The sequence below is a fragment of the Athalia rosae genome, chromosome 6 (genome assembly GCF_917208135.1).
Source record: "Athalia rosae chromosome 6, iyAthRosa1.1, whole genome shotgun sequence".
Taxonomy (NCBI): Eukaryota; Metazoa; Arthropoda; class Insecta; order Hymenoptera; family Athaliidae; genus Athalia; species Athalia rosae.
Genome location: NC_064031.1, coordinates 11896429 through 11922410, shown reverse-complemented (window position 1 = coordinate 11922410; position 25982 = coordinate 11896429). Strand labels below are relative to the sequence as shown.

At 40.7% G+C, this 25982-nt stretch overlaps 3 protein-coding genes and 1 long non-coding RNA gene across 6 annotated transcripts; 1 reads left to right on the top strand and 3 right to left on the bottom strand.

Annotated features, from left to right (window-relative positions):
* Positions 1-96: 96 nt before the first annotated feature.
* On the bottom strand, positions 97-2785 carry LOC125501418. 2 transcript variants are annotated; one of them, XM_048657209.1, is made up of 3 exons: positions 1688-2785; positions 706-1523; positions 97-630 (listed from the first exon to the last, which is right to left on the bottom strand). In XM_048657209.1, the coding sequence occupies exons 2-3, from the start codon at positions 1378-1380 to the stop codon at positions 283-285; spliced, it is 1023 nt and encodes a 340-aa protein (XP_048513166.1). In that variant the 5' UTR covers positions 1381-1523; positions 1688-2785; the 3' UTR covers positions 97-282. The 2 variants fall into 2 exon arrangements, with proteins under 2 accessions (XP_048513166.1, XP_048513165.1); XM_048657208.1 differs by having other exon boundaries at positions 706-2785.
* On the top strand, positions 488-3216 carry LOC125501420. The gene is made up of 2 exons (XR_007278991.1): positions 488-682; positions 2871-3216. It is a non-coding gene; the product is annotated as an uncharacterized LOC125501420 (long non-coding RNA).
* Positions 3217-7835: 4619 nt separating this feature from the next.
* Positions 7836-10529, bottom strand: LOC105690502 (PI-PLC X domain-containing protein 1). The gene is made up of 6 exons (XM_012408297.3): positions 10271-10529; positions 10003-10176; positions 9623-9857; positions 9212-9544; positions 8952-9139; positions 7836-8868 (listed from the first exon to the last, which is right to left on the bottom strand). Exons 1-6 carry the CDS (start codon positions 10326-10328, stop codon positions 8507-8509), a joined length of 1350 nt encoding a protein of 449 aa, XP_012263720.2. The 5' UTR covers positions 10329-10529; the 3' UTR covers positions 7836-8506.
* Positions 10530-12833: 2304 nt separating this feature from the next.
* LOC105690436 (palmitoleoyl-protein carboxylesterase NOTUM) lies at positions 12834-24937 on the bottom strand. 2 transcript variants are annotated; one of them, XM_012408216.3, is made up of 8 exons: positions 24033-24937; positions 15269-15638; positions 15117-15177; positions 14804-15027; positions 14502-14711; positions 14122-14398; positions 13643-13974; positions 12834-13517 (listed from the first exon to the last, which is right to left on the bottom strand). In XM_012408216.3, the coding sequence occupies exons 1-8, from the start codon at positions 24048-24050 to the stop codon at positions 13180-13182; spliced, it is 1830 nt and encodes a 609-aa protein (XP_012263639.2). In that variant the 5' UTR covers positions 24051-24937; the 3' UTR covers positions 12834-13179. The 2 variants fall into 2 exon arrangements, with proteins under 2 accessions (XP_012263639.2, XP_048512534.1); XM_048656577.1 differs by having other exon boundaries at positions 13643-13926.
* Between the last annotated feature and the right edge of the window lie 1045 nt (positions 24938-25982).

Below are 25982 nucleotides of genomic sequence, written 5' to 3'. Positions count from 1 at the left end.
TTAATTTTAGCAGACATTAAGTTCAGAATTTTTCATGGGGTTTGATTCAGCTGCAGTCTTGTTTTTAGAGGCAATTTGATGTAAGATATCAACTAATTTCCATTTAGAAGAATTTTTTATTCTCAAAGTTCAGTATGAATGTGAATTACATTTTTCTTCATGTGTTTAGTATAGTTAGATTTATGATCCCTATCAAACTAATAGTAGTTAATAATGAATTTAATTGAACAAAGACATTTATCAGGTAATTTATAATTATTCTTTACTTCCTGATGACAAGCATCACTCAAATTCAAGAAGACGACCACGGGATGCTCGGCAATCATACAGATGATCAGGAAATGTACTGGTGATATTTCTGAGGCATTGGGAATCCATACCCCGGAAAATTTCTTCTACTCTCAGCTGTAGTGCAGAAGCGTCTGCAAATTGTTTACCATCATGAAGCATGTTCTTCAGATTGGGCCATAATGCGTAGTCCAACGGTGAAAGGTCAGGTGATCGCATAGGCCACTTGATTGGTCCATATTTGCCCATCCAGCGATCAGGGAATTCCTTGTCCAGGTAATGTCGAACGGGAACAGTGGACAGAGCCAACCTTGTGTCTTGTTGGTACCAGATAGCTGGACCCTGATTGTTAAAAGTACAACATTCAATTGAGCAAATATGATAAACAAAAAAAGTTAAGTAGTGTCATCTACTAACGTTTCTTTCAATAGCTCGTAAGGCTGGAACTATCTGAGTCTTCAGCAGTTGTAAATAGTGGTTGTCATCCAGATCATTATCATAAAAGATTGGTCCTATTAATCGGTCATCTAAAACCCCAAGCCAGAAGTTGAGCTGACATTTACACTGGGGTTCAGGATTATTTTCGGTCAATACTTCAATGTATTGCCGATTCATTATCAATTTGCATTCGCCCGTGAAACATATTCTGTGAATCAAGTTCCTATCTACCTTAATTCGATCCAACATTGCATTGCAAAAGGTGAGTCTCTTCTTATGGTCCATAGGCTGAAGTTGCCCGGGCAACGGTTCCTTGACCCTTGGGGTTTTATTCTTAGCTTGTTTCATAATCTTAGATACCGAAGACTTAGATATATTCAACTCTTCGGCAATTTGAGACAACGGCTTCTGGCTATCCTCTTGTGCTTTGAGACAAACAGCAAGTTTTATATCCTCGGACAAATGCCTCTTCGGTTGAGTCATTCCCTTCATTGTTGGATTTATATCTCCGGTTTGATTGAATCTCTGTATTATACCAGTCACGGACCCAGGAGCAGCCCCGAAATGACGTGCAATTTGCCGATAACTCATTCCACCATAATATTGGCGGACCATCTCCTTTCTTTGCTCGCTAGTGAATTTTATGTTTGGCATTTTCACAAAATTCCAATGATCAGCTAATCAGGTTTTTCAAGAATCATCTAATTCCAAATTCTCAGTTCCTCGACTTGAAATCCATGCTCCATGAAATACAGCAGTTATTTGTATGTGCGCTTTCAGGAATTCTTTTTTGTGAGCTGAAAGTATCATGGTCTTAATTGACCATGTTCCAAACTAACTTACAGATACAAATTTGGGAACTGGCCACTCCACACTAGTCAGACGTTCAAAATGGCCAGTTTCCACGAATTATCCCGGTATATGCTTCATCTGTACTGATCTATTGTATTGTATATGTTACCGTTGTCTTTCGTTACTGGATCCGCTGTATTCTGTTACATTACTTTATTTTGGTTTAATTCTTTCATCTTATCTCCATTTGACTATAGACTTTATAATTAGTAATTAGTCCACTATGTGTAGCAATTGATTACTTTGTTACGCCTAAGCTTGGTTCAACTTGAAATTACCGGATAGTCAAGAAACTTCACCAGAGTCGTTGACTGAAAATTCCTCAGTCAACACATACGTCAACGTTGACGTCTTGATGCGAATCGAGGCTATGACCTGAGGAACCTTCGTGCTACGGCTTGAAGTATTGACTGAAGATGGGTAAAGCCAGTCAGTTGGCCCTGGGTAGAAATCTGTTTCCTCAAAGCGGGTTTGGCGTCATATCAGACCCCTGACTTATCGACGAATGATAATGAGATGATTGAAAGTGTATGTGTACAGCAAAAAATGGAAATGATTTTGGAATAATCTGAATAATTGCTGATGCGATGGACCGCAGAAATAATCAAGTATCGATTGGGCTAGGACCAAAATTTTCCAGATATCTCGAAATTGTCATCTTTCAAAGCTACAAATCCGTGACAACTCTGACAATTCGATGGATAGTTCAGTTTGGCTCAGATCAAAATATAGAAGAATATCACAGAAAGCTGTTCATCGAAAATAGTTGAATTTCGTCCTGAATCTTGATGAAAATCTAATGCTACAGACTTGCGATTTTTTTGGGTTTTGCAAAATTAATTTCTATGCGCTGTTCTTCTGTAATTTTGCATGTGTACACGTGTACGTCGATTGAATTGAGCTAGCGATAACTCTCATCAGTATGTCCTTGAATTTTCTCTTTTTAAATCGATTGATCAATTCTGAAGACAGAATTATTTAGCTTGCGGATTTGGATTCCTGAGATTAAATGACATGAGGATATCATAGAACACCGTACAAAAACAACCGTTGAATTTCGGCCTAAATATTGAGAAGAATTGAATGTGTATTATATTTTCGATTTTTGGGGTCGATGAGAGAAGAACTTTCGAATCAATTGTAGGACGCTTTTTTGAAGCATTCCGGACTGAGAGAGATATATTCTGCGACGAAATCGATATAGGGGCAGTATTCTACTGTGCTCAGTCCTTCTGTGGCTGCAATTTATTTACTTTACATTTTTAAACGTCTCTTCTTTTGTTATTTTTCAGAAAGCGGATGGTGCACCAATGAAGCAGCTTGCATCCACATCAGAAATGAGCTTGTTCATGGCACATATACGCAACTAATCGTCGTGTGACAGTGTAAATGTTTGATTGAGTCTAAATAAGTTTGGATACACAAGTAATCATATTATATGCGTATATCCTATAGTCTTCTGAATATTCGGATTAATATTTCAATAAGATAGCCGAAGCATGTATTGTCCATGAGATTATAATTCATTGATCATAAGTATGAGCGTATCTGTCAAAGTAAATCGATAACGAGCTTCACAGTGTACTCATATGTATTTTAAACGATTGATTGATTAAACATCAACTACTGCTGCCATAATATTTGTCTGATTATTTTAAAGTACCTCTCTACATACATATTTCAATGATCATCATTACTACACTATGTTGGGTGACATGTGCATGCCCTCAATCCTGTGTATTTGATCCTACTCTTTTGCTGTACGATCAAGATATCAACTGGATACTTGCGGGCCTCAGCATATGCCTGCCTGTGACCGTATTCAACCATGCTTTGATACAAGCCAAAACTGATAATGCAGAGCTCTAGATTGCCGGCCCTGGAAATTGAAAGTTTGCCGAAAAGTGGAGATTTGTATCAGGAGAACAGGAAACCCGAGGAGGTGGTCCAAAACTTGGTGCCTCATCATGTGCATGCATTCAATCCTTCATGATTATTCCTAGTCTAATAGAGAAAGCGACCAATTCGTTGCAGGACTAACTATATGCCTGCCCGCGTATTCATTTATTCAATAAATCATAGATGAAAGAGAACAAGAATGATTTCTAGCTCTAGAACAGTCTTTCCAAAGTTTAGAATTTAGGCCAAAAAATTTTCTGGGTATCAGGAGAACAGAAAACCGAGGAGGTATTCCAAAATCTGGTGCCTGATCGGGTGCATGCGTTCCACCCTGTTTATTTATTCCTATTATGAAAGAGAGAGAAACTGATGCATTGCAGGACTGACTGCATGCATGCCTGTGTCTTCGATCGTTCAATCATGCTTTGAATCAGAATCGATAATGCAGATCTCTAGAATGCCGGCCCTGAAAATTGAAAGTTTGCCGAAAAGTGGAGATTTGTATCAGGAGAACAGGAAACCCGAGGAGGTGGTCCGAAACTTGGTGCCTCATCATGTGCATGCATTCAATCCTTCATGATTATTCCTAGTCTAATAGAGAAAGCGACCAATTCGTTGCAGGACTAACTATATGCCTGCCCGCGTATTCATTTATTCAATAAATCATAGATGAAAGAGAACAAGAATGATTTCTAGCTCTAGAACAGTCTTTCCAAAGTTTAGAATTTAGGCCAAAAAATTTTCTGGGTATCAGGAGAACAGAAAACCGAGGAGGTATTCCAAAATCTGGTGCCTGATCGGTCGCATGCGTTCCACCCTGTTTATTTATTCCTATTATGAAAGAGAGAGAAACTGATGCATTGCAGGACTGACTGCATGCATGCCTGTGTCTTCAATCGTTCAATCATGCTTTGAATCAGAATCGATAATGCAGATCTCTAGAATGCCGGCCCTGAAAATTGAAAGTTTGCCGAAAAGTGGAGATTTGTATCAGGAGAACAGGAAACCCGAGGAGGTGGTCCGAAACTTGGTGCCTCATCATGTGCATGCATTCAATCCTTCATGATTATTGCTAGTCTGATAGAAAGAGCGACTGATTCTTTGCAGAACTAACTACATGCCTGCCCGCGTATTCATTTATTCAATAAATCATAGATGAAAGAGAACAAGAATGATTTCTAGCTCTAGAACAGTCTTTCCAAAGTTTAGAATGTAGGCCAAAAAATTTTCTGGGTATCAGGAGAACAGAAAACCGAGGAGGTATTCCAAAATCTGGTGCCTGATCGGGTGCATGCGTTCCACCCTGTTTATTTATTCCTATTATGAAAGAGAGAGAAACTGATGCATTGCAGGACTGACTGCATGCATGCCTGTGTCTTCAATCGTTCAATCATGCTTTGAATCAGAATCGATAATGCAGATCTCTAGAATGCCGGCCCTGAAAATTGAAAGTTTGCCGAAAAGTGGAGATTTGTATCAGGAGAACAGGAAACCCGAGGAGGTGGTCCGGAACTTGGTGCCTCATCATGTGCATGCATTCAATCCTTCATGATTATTCCTAGTCTGATAGAAAGAGCGACTGATTCTTTGTAGAACTAACTATATGCCTGCCCGCGTATTCATTTATTCAATAAATCATAGATGAAAGAGAACAAGAATGATTTCTAGCTCTAGAACAGTCTTTCCAAAGTTTAGAATTCAGGCCAAAAAATTTTCTGGGTATCAGGAGAACAGAAAACCGAGGAGGTATTCCAAAATCTGGTGCCTGATCGGGTGCATGCGTTCCACCCTGTTTATTTATTCCTATTATGAAAGAGAGAGAAACTGATGCATTGCAGGACTGACTGCATGCATGCCTGTGTCTTCAATCGTTCAATCATGCTTTGAATCAGAATCGATAATGCAGATCTCTAGAATGCCGGCCCTGAAAATTGAAAGTTTGCCGAAAAGTGGAGATTTGTATCAGGAGAACAGGAAACCCGAGGAGGTGGTCCGAAACTTGGTGCCTCATCATGTGCATGCATTCAATCCTTCATGATTATTCCTAGTCTGATAGAAAGAGCGACTGATTCTTTGCAGAACTAACTATATGCCTGCCCGCGTATTCATTTATTCAATAAATCATAGATGAAAGAGAACAAGAATGATTTCTAGCTCTAGAACAGTCTTTCCAAAGTTTAGAATGTAGGCCAAAAAATTTTCTGGGTATCAGGAGAACAGAAAACCGAGGAGGTATTCCAAAATCTGGTGCCTGATCGGGTGCATGCGTTCCACCCTGTTTATTTATTCCTATTATGAAAGAGAGAGAAACTGATGCATTGCAGGACTGACTGCATGCATGCCTGTGTCTTCGATCGTTCAATCATGCTTTGAATCAGAATCGATAATGCAGATCTCTAGAATGCCGGCCCTGAAAATTGAAAGTTTGCCGAAAAGTGGAGATTTGTATCAGGAGAACAGGAAACCCGAGGAGGTGGTCCGAAACTTGGTGCCTCATCATGTGCATGCATTCAATCCTTCATGATTATTCCTAGTCTGATAGAAAGAGCGACTGATTCTTTGCAGAACTAACTATATGCCTGCCCGCGTATTCATTTATTCAATAAATCATAGATGAAAGAGAACAAGAATGATTTCTAGCTCTAGAACAGTCTTTCCAAAGTTTAGAATGTAGGCCAAAAAATTTTCTGGGTATCAGGAGAACAGAAAACCGAGGAGGTATTCCAAAATCTGGTGCCTGATCGGGTGCATGCGTTCCACCCTGTTTATTTATTCCTATTATGAAAGAGAGAGAAACTGATGCATTGCAGGACTGACTGCATGCATGCCTGTGTCTTCGATCGTTCAATCATGCTTTGAATCAGAATCGATAATGCAGATCTCTAGAATGCCGGCCCTGAAAATTGAAAGTTTGCCGAAAAGTGGAGATTTGTATCAGGAGAACAGGAAACCCGAGGAGGTGGTCCGAAACTTGGTGCCTCATCATGTGCATGCATTCAATCCTTCATGATTATTCCTAGTCTGATAGAAAGAGCGACTGATTCTTTGTAGAACTAACTATATGCCTGCCCGCGTATTCATTTATTCAATAAATCATAGATGAAAGAGAACAAGAATGATTTCTAGCTCTAGAACAGTCTTTCCAAAGTTTAGAATTTAGGCCAAAAAATTTTCTGGGTATCAGGAGAACAGAAAACCGAGGAGGTATTCCAAAATCTGGTGCCTGATCGGGTGCATGCGTTCCACCCTGTTTATTTATTCCTATTATGAAAGAGAGAGAAACTGATGCATTGCAGGACTGACTGCATGCATGCCTGTGTCTTCAATCGTTCAATCATGCTTCGAATCAGAATCGATAATGCAGAGCTCTAGATTGCCGGCCCTGGAAATTGAAAGTTTGCCGAAAAGTGGAGATTTGTATCAGGAGAACAGGAAACCCGAGGAGGTGGTCCGAAACTTGGTGCCTCATCATGTGCATGCAATTCTCATTGCGTGTATGCAAATTTCCGATTTTTCGCCCGAAATCAGTCATGCAGGTCTTCGAAGTGTGTCATGATGTTTAGCTCTTAAAGGACATTCATGAGTGATCGGTACAGTGGTGTAATCAATTCTAATCAGACAATAAATTTCGAGGGCGAATTCTGTTTATTGATAATTCATTGATATCCAATACAACTAATTCCTGGAGTTTTCAACACAGAATATTTCAGAAATCATATTATACAAAGCAATATGATAGATGATGTATTTGATTCCATCGAGTCGACAAATTCAATCCACAATTTTTCAGATGCACCGACGAGTCTTTTATTGTTGATGCGAGGCGGAGTCACTGCTTAGGCTGCTGGTATTTTTGCTGCAACAGAGAAAGGAAGATGAAATATCATGAATCAATTGATTCGAAGTTTTCTTGGATGACCAAGAGATCGTCAACGTTACACGTTTCGGAGCAAAAACATCAGCATATCTCGAAGAAATTCTCCACTCACTCAGTTTATTTGATGGTTTTGTGTTTTTGAGATCCAACTACGTAAGTTCAGTCGAAACGTAAGTGGACAAACTCAAGTAGAGGGAAAACTATAGTGCAATAGTAACTGTACGACATAATGTTCGCTTTTAGGCATCCCTCCCTTTCTTCTCTGAGGACGTTGTGTGGCTGTTGATATCGCCGCTTCTGCTGCTGCGGTTATACTGCTGTCGCTTCAAAAACCGAGATCGTCATGAAAGATCTTCAAGATGATCTGTCGACCGTATACCGAGTCACACCCCCGATCCATCAAATATTTCTCAGCTCAACGTCTCAAGCCCGAATAATGTTTTCCAATTAATTATCGTCAACCAAACAATTAAAGCTCGAACTCATTGTATAAAATTTTATTCTCAATACATCATTACATGCAATTAATCCAGTTTTCGTTTTCGAATAAAGCGAGACATCGAAATGGGTTTAAAGCATAGCTTGATTGAGTCGAATTGACTTTGGAGTATTGTAATAGGACTGTTTTTATTGCCTGAAAATGTTTTACAACTCAACAGGTGGTTCTCTCTTTAGTCTGTTTTATCAGCTTGAGGATAACAAATAATCACATCAAGCACCGCAGCAGCTACCAGATACGGTTAATCAATTCAATGTTAATGAAAATGATGAATCAAATCAACAAATATGGTGATAATAATATATTGACCGATAAATCAGAGTTTGAACGGAGCACGAACAGCGCACGTTATCCGAAATTATTCTATGTATACGGAATGGAAAGCAGGGACTGAGGTGAAAATTTTATTTGTTCACGTGGATTGCTTTTTGATTAGTAATAATAAGTTTTTTAGATTTTTATCCCAAAAAAGGATAGGTACTCAATCATTATAATGAGTTGTTCGTTAGAACTGTCGAAAAATTTATACGTATTACATTTCTCACCGACGATAAGAATCGTTCGCTGATCGCAAAACTAACAAACTTGATAGACATCGAGGAGAAAGAAATTCAACGTGGCTATAAAAGAAAGAAAAAAAATCGAAGAGTAGTTCAGAGGCGCCAGTGGGCGATATTGCTTTTTTTAATATTTGACTGTATCGAAACGTCGATCAAATTATTACCAAGGAAAAAATGTGTAGCTACAATATTCGTTTGTTTCCACCATTCGTCCTGAAACCAAACAGATAAATTCCGATTTATCGAATCCGCTATTTGCCGAAGTCCTCCAGATGGTTTCAACATTATGTCTAAGGGCATCGGTGTCAGTTCAGCCATTACTGCCCACAAAGGATTCTGATTAGTTCTCGGTCTTTTACTGCCGACTATAGTTCGCTCCAAATAATTTCTAAGACCCTCAGGTCTTTGCTGATCACCCCTCGCCTGGATCATCGGTGGCCAAAGCCAATCGTACTCTGAAATTGAGTAAGAATCATTTCGCCTTTTACCGAAACCGCACTAACTTCAAGTTCACTTATACAGATTCACAAATGCTAACCATTGACGGTTTGCTTATCACCATAGCATATAATTAGTCTGCGTCCAACGGTCCAAATATCGTTCAAGGTCGGTCCAAGGCCGTCAACCCCTCTATCTGGTCTGAGAATTAAGCCACCAAATTCCCTGTGCAGGATCGAAGCAAGTCGACGATGTCGGCTAGGACGTCCTTCAAATCCGACGGTAAATCTATGGGAAGAAGGATAACGAATTACGATAGGTTGCCATCTTTTTCCCCCGTTCTTCTCTCATACTACTCACTTATGAAAATCAAGAATTACCACCTCTCCTCTGGCGACATCCAAAAAATTTCTTACATCTTTTATAATCGTCATGAGCAGTGTGATCCTAACTATATCGTGATTAACCCAAAATCTATTAACCGAATTAGATTCCTCAATGAATGGATAATATCCAACTGTTATGTCAAGATATCTTATGCCATGAACCAGCTGAGTCCAAACATCACGATCTTGAGTTAAAAGATAACGTTGAAAAGCATCTCTTCGAGTTAAATCTCCGTGTTTATAACATCCTGAATTATGAGTTCCAGGAATCATTAATGTTCCTATAGGAAGTCTTCCCAGTTGTCTTCTGCATAAGTAGAAATCCGTATAAATTGATGAACACATAGATTTTTCGGCCAAACGCCCGTATATCTATCCTTTTTACCTCAAATCGTACATCCAAGTTGGCCAAATTTGAAGACATGAACTCGTTAGGAATTCGCCATTTTTATAAAGCGCCGCGTGATGCTTCAAGCAATGTGGTCCTGGAAGAGCTGCACCTCCAGCTCCTTCGTCCCATCCCCCAGGCAACGGAGGTCTTCCGACAGTTATATTTGTCCTGTAATAACCCCGAGGATGTTCGGCGAGCAGTAAAGTCAACTGCGGTTTAATCGTTTTATCTGAAATAGATCGAAAGACTTTTTGAAAAATCTTTCAACTACAATCTTTTCACTTCAATGCCCGTTCTCCCTGTTTTCAGTATTCGCTTTCTCTTTCACTTGGTAACGCCTAACGAAGAAATAACGAAAAATTAAAAATTTTTACTGTGGGCAGGATCAGCAGTGAAAACCTTAATGCTGTCCGGATATCCCAAATTCGATGGACAATCTAGGTCCCAATTGACCTCTAATTCAGCATCGACGACCTTATCATTCGTAGCTATTGGTCTCCAGAGCGACGAGACCGTCAGCCACACCTTTCCGCATTGATTGGATGAGACTATATCAGAAGAAAAAAATTAACAACCAAGTGTTTTTTTTTTTCAAATCAGAAATTATTGGATGATAATTATTGAACTAATTGAAACGCTCACCATTCTGCGTGCAAATGATGATCAGTAGAAGGTAGAGGAGAACTTGGCCACCTCCCATTCTAAGTCCTCGCGATTTTTACCTGGGGTGAGGAATTTTTTTATGATCTTCGTTCTGTTTCCGTTTACAGAATGGTAATGACAGCGGGTAGTGATAATAAAAACGGGTTGGAATTAAAAAAAAAAAAAAGAAACGAATAAAGAACAATAACCGTCTGCAGACCGGCGGCGGCGATTGCTACCGACCAGTAAGCTTCAGGACACGACTCGAACTAAATAGATGCTGTTGAGCTGAAATAACGAGACGGGCCTTAACATATTGAACGACATTGTACCATCCTCTGTCACTTCCTCGGTCGCCTCAATTACTTGCCCTGCGTTAGTTCTGGTATATAGCTTATAGTTTTAACCTAGGGGGCTAGCAGAGTTACTAAATACATCATCGATGATTGCCGGGTTGCGCGTTGCTGCTCTTCGTCGAGTGCACTAAATACCGTTTCCTGTATGTCAGGATATTATTTTGAGAGGACGCTCTAGCTAAACATCGGCTCCCCTGCAGTCATCTGTACACATATACGTATACATTTTTATACATCAAATTATCAAATGTATATATACGTACACGAATCCAAATTGTACCGCAATGTTCGATATTTCTTCTTATATTCTTAGCGATCTGTAAAATGTTTTTTCACATTACCAGAAAAAACTCATCGATTATTAGTTTTAGCAATTGTATAACTTTCGTTTTTTTCTTTATTATATTATATTACAAATATTCGTATTGTAACCGAAAGATCAAATTTTATTTTACTTCAACTTATAATTATAATTTTAATAAATATATAACGTGGATATGCATATATAATTAGGTATATAATATAAGTTCAGGTGGAATATGTGCGTCGTATTTGTATACACATATATATATATATTCTTTTTCCTTCGTTTACTTCTCAATATTAATACTATTATTTCCTTTCGTATTTTTATTGATGAATTTGATCATTTTCTTCTTCTCTTCTTCCACGATATTTATAGTTAATGATGATAATATAGCAATTATATTTAAAGAAAAACAATAAATTAGCGATCGAGTACTTTGCGCCATATAGTACAGGGTGTATATTAAATTAAATTACATAAAAAAATTAAATAAAGACAAAAATAAAATACATTGGGCTCTATATTTTGTCCGTCAATTAAGTACAGGTACGTGTACTTAAAAATAAATAAAGTTTTTTGTTCTTCGTTTTCGTTCTTTTTCTTTCGTTTTTTTGTTCTCTCTTTAGGATTTAATATATCATAAACGCGGTGAATACATTATATTATTACTAATTATTAATATTACTTTTACAATTTTTTTTTTCTTCAATCGTGTTATCAATGTTGATTAAACTGTATTGTTATTTTTTTTCTCCTCTGTTCTTCCTTTTTTTTCTGTTTCATTTTCTATTTTTCACCTAAAATTGTAATTTATATTATTTATATTCAATATTTACTTTATTCAATAACATATGATATATTTAATTCAACTAATCGGTACGCGATAATACATTATACACGATGGACAATGATACAATTTGATTTATTTACTGAGGTAGATAATTTAATCAGTCTATTATAGAGAGGTTCGGGATTAATTCATTGACTGTCATAATTCAATTATTCATCCTCGATACAAAAAAGGAGGGGAGAGGGTGATTTTTTTTTCTCCGAAATAAAATAATGTCTCGAACAATCTTTCGTTTTTTTGTTTTATACAAATTAAGAGAAACTTTCATTTTTTTAATGCGATTTGTTTTACTTCTTCACTCTCCCCGAAAGTAAAAAGAATCGAGGATGGATAATAACGACGTCTCTATATGTATACCTACATATGCACATACGTATTGTAACATAATTTTTTCGTACGTATCTTACTTGATGAAAAAATAAAATGAAGACAATAAAATTAATATAAAATTAAATAAATAAAAAGCAAAAGAAAGAAGAAAAAAAAATTATTATAAAATGAAAATGAAAATTGTAGACACCAGGACGTATGTGATGAGATTCTTTGTACGATATTGACAACGTGTTATGTTAATTTTTTCTTGGTTTTTTCTGTGGTGTTTAATATTTGAAGGACTGGTGATTGAACAGTGTGCATAGGTATCGTAACTATACCTACATGTGCGTAAGATATAAATAATACGGATAGTGATAATAATGATAATGATGATAATAATAATACGTTATCATAATATGTAATGATAATCATATAGGTATACGAAATACGAAGAGGGATTCGTTAATTCAAAAGGGAGTTCTACGAGTCTAGTTAGAAAGCACGTTAAATATAAATTGGCAGTGTTTAGCTCTTGTGTCCGATAGTTTTTTAGTTTCAACTTATATTTTTTCGTCTTATTTGTCAAATATTATCTACAACAATTCCTAAAAACTAAATAGTTCAAATAACTTGTTCATCGCGCGTTCCGCTATCGCTACGTATAATCTATAGATTATAATTTTTAATAAATTAAGATACATATGTATTCGTTGACGAATCTTTTTGTTGTTTTCCTTTAGTTTTTTTTTTTAAATAAAATAATTATAATGATGATAATAATAATATTAATAATAATATTATAAATTCTTGGGGCATATTTACAATAGTTTTGGCTGAATACTGCTGTTTTTTTCCTTCAGTGGGTTTCATATCCAACTAATAATTATCTATCAGAAAAAAAAAGATCAAAATTTGTATCATTTCTCCAATATCGCTTTGGGTAATCATACAAATCGAAGGATGAAAATGAGAATGACATGAAACTCTGAATAAATATTGGATGGTAAGGTAAAGAAAAATGTTAGAGAGAGGGATAGGGAGAGTAAATTTGTGAAGAAAAAAAAAAATGAAACATTGACAATCAATTTGGAGACTGCTGAGTGAGAAGATTCAGCAGTTCGTCGTGATCCATATTGTTCAAAGTTTGTATGTCGATACCTAGGGCGTTAGCTACGCTTTTCATGTCAAGGCCAAAACTTTTGAGGAGTTCAATGAAGTCCATTTCTTCACCGGTAAAAGGATTGTGAAGCCTTGGACAGCTGTGATTACATTGAGGCCATGTACAACGCTCTATAAGCCTGAATTGACAACCTTGAATACACTTCCGTTTATTCGTTGGGATCACCGATCGTTGGGGACGAGTACCGTTCAACATAGCGGTGTGGTTGTTACCACCGTGTTTTCCACCGTGTTTTCGACCTATTAATCGAATGTAAAATAATTGAAAAGAATGCAGTTGGGGAGAATGCCAAATATCAAAAACTGGAAAAGGTAAGATGTGGCGGGGAGAATTTGAAGAGTGATTAAAAACACTCAAAACTGACCTCCTTTTTTTCTTTCGTGTTTATCCTTTTTCTGTTTCCCTTCCTTGTTTCGTTCTCGCCTACGACCCTTGTGCTTTCTTCTTCGTCTTTTTTTGTTGCCGCGGCCACCCTGGGACGGGTTATTAGAACCCTTTCTCTCGCCGTTTGTAGCAAGATGTGCTCCAGGATCATCGACGTCGGTTTTCCTGGACTCTAAGGACGACGATGTTCCGTTTCGTGTTTTCATTCCATCAACGGTCGACGCGGATACGTTCGCCTTCGCGGTACCGGACCTCAAGAGTTTCCTGGCGGATTTGGCGCAGGGTTGATTAGTCTCAATTTGCTGACGAGTCCTGCGAATTAACGTATGAAATATTGTCCCTCGCGGATAATTTGAAAACCGAAACGAAACGAAAAACAAATCTCAGGACGAACGGTCGAAATTCAGTTGAAAAAAAAAAAAAATTAAGGGGTAATAAAGTACACAAAACGACTCTCACTCGTTACGTTTATTTCCAACTGTCGTTTGCTCCCAGCAGTGTAGAGCTTGAGGAAGTGATATTTCGTCGATTTTCACCAATTGCCAATCCTTTTTTGTAAGGACACCGTGACTTATGCAACTCGGCGCGAATACCGCTGTTACATTTTCAAAAGTCTGACGCAGACTGTCTCCCATTTTGTGAATGTAATCCCATTGCTGTTTCGTAACAGGAGCTCCAACGTTGTCGGCGGTCATTTGAGCCTCGTCAAATAACCATTGAAAAACGAATAGGGGCACTGAAAAACAGAGAAAAGGGGCTAAAATCTAAAACTCTAAGGCCACAGGATTTCGCGTCGGTGTCGCAAACTGTTTCAAGTAGATAATCGAGATTCGAAGTACCTGACAAAGTGGGATACAGTCTGTAACCGAAATAACACCTCCAAGGTTCGTGAGGATATTTTGAAACGCAGTTGTGGGGCATTCTCGCTTTCCAAAGTTCCATTCCTTTTCTAACGGCGTCGGTTGCTGGAAGTCCATTCGACGAGTACGGCGCCCTATCCATGAACCATCCGGAGTCACTAACTCCTCGAATCGCGATGTGCTTCAGATCTTTAATGAGAAATTTTGTTTCGAACAAAATTATGGCAACGTCCGAATGAGGGTTTCCACGATTTTACCCGTCGAGGATTTTTGAAACTCACTCAGTTCCTGGTGAACGAGACTCTGGACGTGGTCCAGATTCAGCATAACTCCCGTAGCCCCGGCGCTACTTCCGGCGAAAAGGAGAGAACTCGCATTTTCAAGACCTAAGGGTATCAGGTCCCGAACAACTTGGGCCACGATTTCAGCACCCATGAAAGAAAACATGTCACTTGGCGTTGATCTGGTTCCCGACCAACTGTCGCTTGTACAGTACGGAACGAATCTAACGAAATAACATACATGAAACGGTAAAAACGAGGAACCTTGCATTGTCAAATTTTATTTGTGTACTATCATCGTCGTCGTACTTACACGTGATTCGCGTTCCACCAGAAAGGATTTTCTTCCGGACGAGAGGACAGGATTCCTCCAACTGTCGAAAGAAATTCACTCGTCATTAAAAATCCGGGGATGGATAATCGATGATTGTTTTCCGACAAGAAGAAAAAAGATAAAAAACTTGCCGTCCCGAGTCTCAGGCCACTGAGTCGAGGTCATAAGGTGCCTCAATCTGAGCCACCTATTCCTGCAGCTCCTGCTATCGTAGCAGTACCAACCACCTTCCAAAAATATCACCCATCTTTTCGATCCTTGAGATTTTCTCAAGTAAAATCCGGCCTGTGATCCGTCGTTACAAGTGATAGATCTGTTGCTCAGATAAACTCTTTTCAATGATCGTTGATCTTCGAGTTCATACTTTCCAAGGACTTCGATAAATTTTTGAATAGTGTTACTCTGAATTACAGGAGATCCCGGTGAAACTGATACAGTATTCGTAGCTTTATCCTCGCCATACGCGTTTTCGGTTAAAACCGTGATGCACAATATCGCTATCTGGAACAATAATAAATTTAGCGATATTAAATCGAAGTATTTCAAACCACCTTATCGGTTCTCTGGTTCCATTTTAGCCTTCGATTTACTTTTTTCACGGTCTTCTTTATTTATTTATTCATTTTTTATCAATCGTCGTCTCAATTTGGCCCATAGCTGTATAAGTAGCTGATAAGATTTAGTTCTGAGTATCAGAGATAAAAAAAAAAAATACGCACTCACACACGAGTGATTTCTGTTGCAAATATCAAATTACATTGGGGGAATGCTCCACGGATCAAAATTGACAAGTAACGACAATCTCGTGGGAATTGATGTATAGAATGCTAAAAGTTCATACATCATACGTATCGATTTCAAATCTATAGTCCTCGGTTATGAGAAGAAAAAGGAAAAATGCTCCTCCTTCTGTACCAGCCTCTGAAGCTTTTCCAATAGTATAAAAAGAAAAGGAGAAAAAACGGACGAAAAAAATAAGAAACTGGATCGGATTGGGAGGAGTTAAAAACGGGTTGTTTTGACTAATCGGGTTCCCTGAGCGGAGTTTCTTTGGACACGAAACAGCCGAAAGATCTGAAGAAGCCGGGCACAGCGGGAGGTTGATCTTTGACTACAGCATGCAGGGGGTTTCCCCTTAGAAAGTGGCTGGCTCCGCTCGCCGCTTTGGGCGAGATCAATTTTTCTTGCTTACTTTCTGCTTATTTAAAAATGAGAGTCCCGGATGAGGTAAACAAAAATCGGTAGCTCGTATCCCTATAGGTAAATTATATACGGGTGTAAAACTCAGGGCAGTTAACTCGTCAACTCCGGTTCATTAATTTACTTTTTTTTACTCCTTGAGTCTTTCTCTTTTTCTGTTTCTCCACTGTTAACACATGCCAACGGAGTTTGTTGCAGTCTACGCTCTCGTGACGAGTACACAAGACTCCCGCGTGAACATTTTGGGAGTTTTGAAGGAATAGAAAAACGAGAAAAGAAGAAAAATTAAAACACGAAAAATTAGAACCGATTTTTCGCACCGTTGCAGCTGAAGGAGGTGAACGAGTAATTTTTGTGCTTCGATATAGCAAAAAAAATCGTTGAAAAATCCCCGAGTAAGCGAATGTTGCGCGGTGTTAAATGATGCGGATATTGCGGACTGACATTAGACCGGTACGAGATCGGTTTTTTTTTTTGTTTTTTCTTTTTTTTAAAGAGGAATAAAATCTAGCTAAGTCTCCTTGATGACGACCGCTGTGCTAAGGTTTGTCGGCACCCGGGGCAAGAGAGTCAGCGAACCGCAAAGACTGGGACGAGATACGCTCGAATTGTGCAGCAGCAGCAAGAGCAGGTGCAACAGAAATAACGTCAGTTTGAATTGCAAATTTCAAAGTTCCTTCTGATAAAAAAAAAAACAAAAAAAACAAAATGACATAAAAAAGCAAATAACTTATAGTTGAATGAAAAATGTATTCGAAAATGACTCTGACGAATGTGTATATATCGACGTGATTTTTTTTTCTAGGAAGTAGCTGGAATTTTCGTTTTTTTTTTCAAACGCAGCCGGTGTTACAGTTACAGGTGTAATACTACGGGGTATACATGGCGCGATTTTGTTGGTTGGTAATATTGTGTATAGATATAGGAGAGCGGCGGGATCCTTTGTTCTGTGAAATAAATGACCGTGCAACAATCAGGTACAATCAAAATAATTGAAAACGCGCGCTCTCTAAGGCGATTAGGGTCAAGTTCCAAGTCGGTAGCCGCCGGCGGAAACAGTGAAACAGAAGCCCGAACTCCTGGTGAAGATGAAAGAAGCCGCTTCTTAGCTGTTGCTGTTGCACCGTCGTAGTCGTCGTCGTATCGTTTCGACGCTATACATGAACCAACCTACCTTCCTTCCTACTTACTTCTACATAACTCTCCACACCGGGAATATAGAGGACCAGGTATAATGGCTCGGGACAGATTGGAGCGTGTTTCCGAGGCAATAAAGTAAGCCCTACCTATAAAGGCGCGCTGACCCGAAAGCAGAATTATTTGATACAACGTTAACCGGTTGACATCCGATTTTATCATACGCAAGAAAGATGACATAAACGTTCATCGGTAAAATTGATAAAATTTATGGCTAAAATCGTAACGAGATCGGACAGTACGGATATCAACGAAGCTCGGCCGATCGCGAAAAATTTCTCAAATAATAAATCCGTACGGTCGAAGAAAAATTTTAGGGGTTGTTCGGTTGGGAACTTTATGTCCTTTACGGTTCGACGCGATTTGGGATTTAGAATGAGTCCCGAAATCCGATTTGGGAATCCGCGTCGAATCGGAACTTTCAAGAAGATCGTAAATCAATGCTATTGTGGGGGGGGGGGGGAACCAGCTCGAGGTGGACTTTGAACAGGACTGACTTACGCAACCTCTTTATTATGTCGTAAATCAAAAACTGAAGGCTTCCATCCGCAGCTCCCGCTATACATGCCGGTTCCCTATGAAGGAGACCCAACATCGGTTCAACCCCCTCGGGACTATACGTGTCCTTTTTCCGGAAACCCTCGGAACCGGCCGCTCTCAGAAAACTACTCTTTTCTACGCGTACCAAGTTAATGATATGAAGGAGACGAAGAAGAGAAAATGAAAAGGGAGTAAAAAACGGGGTAGAAGCTAAGTAAAAGACGAGAGTCCGGTGGGCGTGCGATGGTCGCGCGTCGGGCACAACTTAATCCCGTGATGTTGAATCGGGAACGCGCGGTGACACGACGAGATTTGCCCGCAAAAACGTTGGGTGGAATTCAATTGACGAAAAACGTAGACGCGGAAGGCGACACTCGGTTGGGTCCTTAGCGGTCTTTGGGAAGTTGGCCAATTTTTTTTTTTGCTTTTCCGTTACTGCAACTTTCCGTTTGATTTTCTCACATTCTCGGGTTGTTACCGTCGTTGTTTCTGTCTTTTTCTTCTCCCTGTTGTTTTTTTCTTCGTTCTCTTCGGAGGGTTATTCCCGGTAACCATCCAATTACTACTTGCGCTACGTACAGTGTGTAGAATCCGGGCTTTTAAAGCGTCTGACAAAGTGGCGAAACGTCTCCGGTAGCGAGCGAGGGGACTTCGGGCACTCAGAGCCCGCAGATTTGGGGGCCCAAGGTCATTGCCGCGTAAATGGCGGGCCTAAACTCTTCTTTGAAAAACGCCGAAACCAGCACCCGGCCCGCGCCATGCGCCACTAAATTATATTAATTAAAAGTAACCGCTCCCTTCAGTGATTCTCCGTTTTCTTTGCGCAGCTGATCACTGAACGTTTCGTATTTTTTGGTTTTTTTTTTTTTGGGGGGGAAAAAAGAGAGGATTTTGCATGTCTAGAGACAATACTATAAGAGTCGTTACTATACACCACCCGCCGCCATATACAATCTCGAGAATACGACTATCGAATCTCTTTGAAAATGCCGCCGATCCCAAAGATAGCTATGGGGACAGGTAGTATAACCGCTGTTTCTGTCCTCGATAAACAGACTATACGACGATCTTCTCGCACCTGAATATTTTCCTTTGCTTTTTGTAATTCCTTTTCTTTTTCTTATGATTTTTTTCTTCGAGCATACAAAGTTTCGTTCCAAGCGATGTGACTTCGAATCGCCACGATTCCACGATTAAATCGTCGACTCGTCATTTTATCCGATCTTCATAGGACTCGTTCTAACTATTTTGTCCGGCAAATGTTTTCCTCGCATTGATTACCCATAGAGGTATAAATTGACCGTCCGTACTGAGGAGAGTATTGAAAAAAATATCGAAGAAACTGCCCATATAGAGGGGCCAGGGAGGCGAGGGGGTTGCGGTCTTCTGGTCAGGGAGGAAGAGGCCGAGGGGTTTCCCCTTGAGAGGTTATCCCGCAACAGGCGGCATCTTTGAATCGGTCAGTTACCGATAGCCTGGCTGGTTCTTGTTCAGTTCGTTCGAACAGCAGCAGCAACGGCGAGGACGAGAAGCGAAGAAGAAAAGTTGAACTAAAAATAAGAAGAATAAGAAGAAGAAAATGATGATGATGATGATGATGATGATGATGATGATGATGATGATGATGATGAGACCATCTCGTTATCATTACGAGGGCTGCGCACGCACGCCACAAACTCTCCGAAGGGACGTACGTCATTAGCATAACTGTACTCCCTCTTTTACTCTGTACGCGCGTCTTATTTTTACTTCCATCTTTACATTTCCTCTCCAACTTTTCCCTCGTTTTCTCTCAGCTTCTGGTCTTCTTCTCCTTCCTGTTTCGTCCGTCGTTTGTCTTCTCGTCACCTGAGAGGGGTGACGGATCCAAACGAATCTCATCGTTGCCGATTCTTTTCATTTTTTGATCTCTCGTGATTGTACATAATTCAAGTGGCGATAAACCACCGACCGTACAGTTGTTCTAAATAAATTCATCCGGAATTGAGCGGAGTGCAAAATTTAATCGACTTTCCGCTCTCCGGTCGATAAAGTCAATGATAGTAGCTGACGTTGCAGTAACAGCAGCAGAAGCAACGATGAGGTTGGCGGTACGTTTGAAGATTCATCGGTGCAGAAAGAGAGAGAGAGAGAGAGAGAGGGAGAGAGCGAAAGGGATGAAAAGAAAAAGAGAAGAGAAGTATATCGGACTGGACGTCTCTGCGACACGATATACTCCACTGATTGAGTCGTTTCGAATGACAGATGTTGTCTGCACTTGATTTTAGATATGATCCTAAAAACAATACGAGTTGTTCAATAATGTATATATATGTATATATCGTTGAATTTATAAAATTCAGGAAGTAACCCTACGGTAGATCCTTCGTAGAGAAATAGAAAATATAATCGAAACCGTTCAATGATTAAAATTCATTCTACCCACATGATGATCATCTTTACGAGTTATTTGTTCGAATTTTCTCCTCTTCTCTTCAACGTACATCGACTCTATATAGAGATAAAGTTATGACCATATAATACCGATAGTAATGAGTACCCTAGGGGGAGTCCTTAGGCGCCCTTCCTTCGTTCCTCGTATACCTCAATATACGTTGAAGGCACTCCGCCCCTGCCGCCCTACGGGAGAGAAGATCTTCGAGTTGTTCTTTATAGAAGCGAAGCTAAGAGCGGAAAGCAGGTGGTAAAGATAAGTCTCTCCTCTTCAGTATCCCGCGTACAAACCGATCGCGCAGCGAAGCTGGCGGCAGGTCAAAGAGATACCCCCACCCTCTCATCGCGGCAGGGGCCCGGGGCCTAACAAGGGCTGAAATATGACTGCGCTGCGTCCCGGCTACGGCCCGAGGGCCCGCAATGGCCTCGGGACCTGCCGACCGGGTCGTTCTCCGAGCTAAAGGAATTAGACCTCGGAACATCTCCTATACTGTTGCTGCTGACGCTCTTGCGGGGGGATCGCGATCGTTTTCTAAAGATTTTCCCCAACCGAAATCCCGATACGCTGGAAACATTAACAAACAAAACGTACATGAATGCATCAACGATTTTCATCTATCGTCGGTTAGGAAGTCAATTTTCTACCGCCGCTATTGCGGAATCTCGATTTCAGCTCGTTCGGCTTGCTGTACATGGTGTATTTTTTGTTTCTTCGATCTTGTTTTTTTTCCCCTGCTTTTGGTTGGATCAAGAGAATAAAAAAAAAAAATGAAAAAAAAAGAGATGAAAAAAAAAAGAGGAAATGTGAAGAGAACCGCAACCGCATTTCATGTCTACTACGCACAAAGTATCCGGCTATGCTATCCGCACTATGGCGCGTGAATATAATACCTATACAAACGTAAAATACGTACGCATACAAGCGAATAAGATGAATTTTACACGTATCGTACACCTATGGAAATGTATGGTAAGGCAACACACAACGATGAGGAGCATCGGTGCGGTGGTCCATGGGAGTAAATATGGCGGATTGGAGTGGATCAGTGCTGGCGGCGGGTCGAAGAGCCGCGTGCCCGGTCGCTCGTTCACGCCCGAGGTGCGCCTTTGATGTGCCGCCTAAAGCAGGTTTGCGATAACTCTTCGTCGTCGTCGCTTCGCGTCTCGATATGGTCCTACTATACCTATATCCGTATATATACCTCCCTTCACTCTTTCCCTTCTTTGGCCCTTGCGATCTCACAAGTATATATCTCTTTATCTCTTTTATAGGTGTATTGTATAAGGTTATTACATCGGATCAAATTATACCAAATAACAACAATGTGTTAATTAATGTATACATACGGTCGGAAGTTACCTTTGGTTATTTCTTGTGAATTATAATTGTTGTATACTCGTAACGATCATCGATGTTTGTTTGGGTTGCGTGTGGAAACCGTATCAATTGGACACGGTACCGGAAGTACTCTCATTCCGTGGGTGAAGAAATGAAGAAACCCCTCGACAAAGTCGTTGCGAGAATTTGATAATTTTTAACGATTGAGAAAAATCATTTCCTTGCCATGAATCGTATGAGGTTCCGGAAGTCTTTCATGTCCAAAGTGTATCCGATTACAAGCAACCCGGAAAAATGGCTCAACTTTGAGTAATCCAAACCGTTCGTTACGAAGACTTCCGGATCTTCGAGTCGACGGGATTACGCGACCCACAGGTGGACGGATACGAACAAATTAATTGCTGAGAATTCTGTGTCCTTTCATCGCGAAATGGACGCGCGGTACTAGGTGTTTTTGATACTGACAAAATCCTGATTACGACGAGGACGACGAGGACGAGGACGAGGACGACGACGATGATGCCCTGAACTTTGGTTACCAGTTGTGCTCAAGCATCGGAAGGTAGTGCAGTCGAAGCAAAGTGTAGCGTAGCGGTAGACTGTAGAGTACGAGAGAGGATAGCTGAGGGAAGCTGCTGGCAACGGGAGAGGAGTTTCTCGAGGAGAGGAACTGGCGGCTCCTTTGAAGTCGGTCGGTACCGTGTGTAATTAGGCCGTCCCCCACCCCGCCCTGAACCTCTGATCTCGCCGCTGTGTCGCTAATTGTTCACCGCCCCACGGGCACCAGAACCAACGGCAGCAACGGACCAAGTCCGAACCGCCTGATACCGCCGATCTCGCTGACGACGCTGACGTTGGTTCAGGTGATTTGGAACGCATCCCATTTTTACCGGATACGTATACTGTCGTCCTCCGGTAACGGGCATCCCACCAATAACACCGAAGACACCGACGACCCCCAGCATCTCGAGATTTAGAGGTCACCGACAACGTCCGACGGGGTGTGCGTACGTAGAGTTCAAAGAGACGAGTTTCGACGGCGTTCAAACATTCCTTTCCTTCGTGACTTTTGTAAGATAAATAATTTGCGAGAGAATTGACACCGTCAAAGGTGTTGGAAGGTCTCTGAAGATTTTTTTTCATCTCTCCTCTGTATGAAAAGAGTAAAACGAACGGAACGGGGGTGAAAAGTTCTTTGATCTACCAGCAACCACCGAGCTAAGTTTCTCATGTTACGAGCGTGGATGATGTCGGGGACAACGACAGCGACGACTTTTTCCTACGAGAACTTCTGGTGTCGCGTGTTTTACCTGCAGAATTATATCGCTGCGAAAAAGAAGAAGGAGATGAAAGTGTAGGGTGGAGGCTGTGGGTCGCGGAGGACTTTGATCGAGTCAAGGGTGCCGCCGTTGGCATCAAAGCAAGAACACGGGGGCTCCACTTTTCCTCGTTTCACACGTCGTTCACTGTGATGATTTCATTGGAGAGATTTTTTAGAGATCCGGGAGAAACTTGGAAAAGGAAGAAAAAAAAATATCGAACCGTAACGAAGGTTTTTTCATCCAGGAATTCAGGTGTCTATGACAGGACTATCGGGATGAACGACATCCCGCCAATGCAAACAGAAGCTTAAATAAAGGTCTTCCACATGCGATTCTGTGAAAAAAAAATTACCAGACTATAAAACGACCGAGTTTCACACGTCTCTGCCCAGATATTTTCACGACGTTTCATGTAATAATGTTCCGGAAAAACCGTACGAGCCGCCTGTGCCCGATGAACTTTTTCAGTTCCATCGAGCGATCGTCTGTCGCAGTCCATGGTGCGCACGTGGTCATGGACTGCATGTTTCTATTAAGAGTGAAAAGTAGGAGTGGTGCTTGCGGTGAGTTCATACGCGAAGCTGGTTCACCGCATTGCTATATTTACTGAAGAAGTTCAACGCGAAACTTCAAAAGATCTTCGGATTGTTTGGCACTGAAATTAGAAGAGCGTCGTAGGAAGCCCCCAAGTTTACATTGGCCACGTTACCGCGGGAGGGTGTGTCAGGAATTCAAGTTTTCAAAGCCCCATAACTTGCCAAAAGTGTTCCACAAATATCAAATCATCATCAGCGCATCACAATTTCAAATAAATCAAATAAAAATTTTCAAATTCATAAAAAATTATGAAGTTTTATTTCTTACCTGCAAAATGGCCCTCATCTTTGGAGTGTGTCGATTAAAATATCTGCGAGCCTGCTACACGTTTCTAAATCTGACGATCCTCGTTTGCAGCTGATAACACTTATGTATTTTTCAATACAACCAAGTCACTCGAATGCCGTATCACGATCATTGAGACAGTTTTTTCGCGCCATTTCTCCCCCTTTCAAAACTCAATCAATAAAGTTTCGCCTGTTCGACAAAAACCAAAAACTAACGACGTGTTTCTCCTGCCAATGGAATCGGTAAAAACGGTATCAACTACTCCATTGTACGAATCCGCAGAAACTCAAAAAAAAATAAAAAATAAAAGGACAACCACCGGTTCGCCGGGACACGGTGATCACGCGGTTTCGTTCGCCACGTGATGGTGTGCGGTGTCAGTTTACAGAGTTTTCAAAAGTAATACTTTCAAAAAATCTTCGCGCCAACCTAATCACAAGGTGTTACACCATCGACAGCGCGCACCACACTGTCCGCCCCTACGTAGAGAATTTCTCTCTGATGCGATTTTCAACCGACCACTTCCTCTGGACCACTGGATGCTGTTCTACGTAGTTCTCCGTCCCGCGTGTTGCGAGCGAAATAAGAGATTTTTTTTTTCCGTTTCAAAAGATTTTTTCAGTATTCCTTCTCTGTTCTTTTTTCGTTTCCTTTTTTTTCTTTTTTGATTTTTGAGTCTTTTTTTTTTTTGTTTTTGTTTTTGGTTTTAACAAATGACTGAGGTAGATATGTCGGTAAAACCCTGTTGCGAATAATTCTTCCAAAAAAAAAAAAAAAAAAATTTTTCTCGTAATGTCAAAACCCTTCGATATTCGATAAAAGATCGATCGGATTTCTGACTCCTTTTCCTCCGTAAGTACCCAATCAAGTCCGACCGATCCAGCTTCCGCCAACAAAGTCAGACACCAACTGACAACCCGAAGCAGTTAACCATTATAAAGTAGTCGGAGATCGTACCAACCAACTCCCCCACTACCATCACCTTTACGAACGCGACTCAGGGAGTCAGCGTACCTCTTCTGGGACTCCAGGAGCCTTCGGGGATCATTGCAACCTCTGCAGGGCTCCCTGGCTCGGGCTTCGCCCACCGGGATCCCCGCGTTCTCCCTCTCTTTCTCTCTATACCAACTCAGGACTCGGACAGAACTCGTCTATAGGGGTTGCTTCTTAACTGAAGTTGCCCATAACCATAAATGCGGCCATAACTATTACTATAACTATAACTATGACTCGGATATGCTATAAGCTTTGGAACTGGACACTGGGCAGCAGATTCTTTCTTTTTCTTCTCTTCTCTTCTCCTCTTTCTTTCTTTTTCTTCGTTTATCCTTTTTTTTTTTTTTGTAGCACAGCGTATCCATGTCATGGGCCTTTTGACCGTTCTATGTGTGCATGTAGAAATAGGTCCCTCCCCCCCTCCCCCTTCCTCGCCATACACCTTGTGCTCTCGCTTTGAGGGAGGGTAACATTTAACAGCCTTATAATCACTCTATCCCCACCAAAGGGAACCGACAACGTGCCTCCAGCTTTCAAGCCCTATCCACTAAAAAAGTTTAACCCACTGGGACACGAGGCTAATTTTGTTTTGGTTGGCGATATGGAACGTTTTCTTATCAAGGAGAGTTCGGAGTTGCGATTAGTTGGAAATGATCTTTGCGAAAATTGACGATTTTCTCGTCGATTGCGTGAAAATTTCACGTCGTTCGAACCGATTATAATCGAATGTGTGCATTTAGCTTGGCTCACCTATACACGTGGTACGAGTCTACCTGCAAGGTAGGTGGATATCGTAGCGGAAGGAACATAAGCAACGCGGATTGCCTGCGGCATGGACACGGGCGAAGATCAAAGCTACGGAAAACGCGGCTCCGACAAAAGTGAATCGTGCAGGTGGACCTGTCACGAGTCGCTACTCTCCTCTTCGCTCCT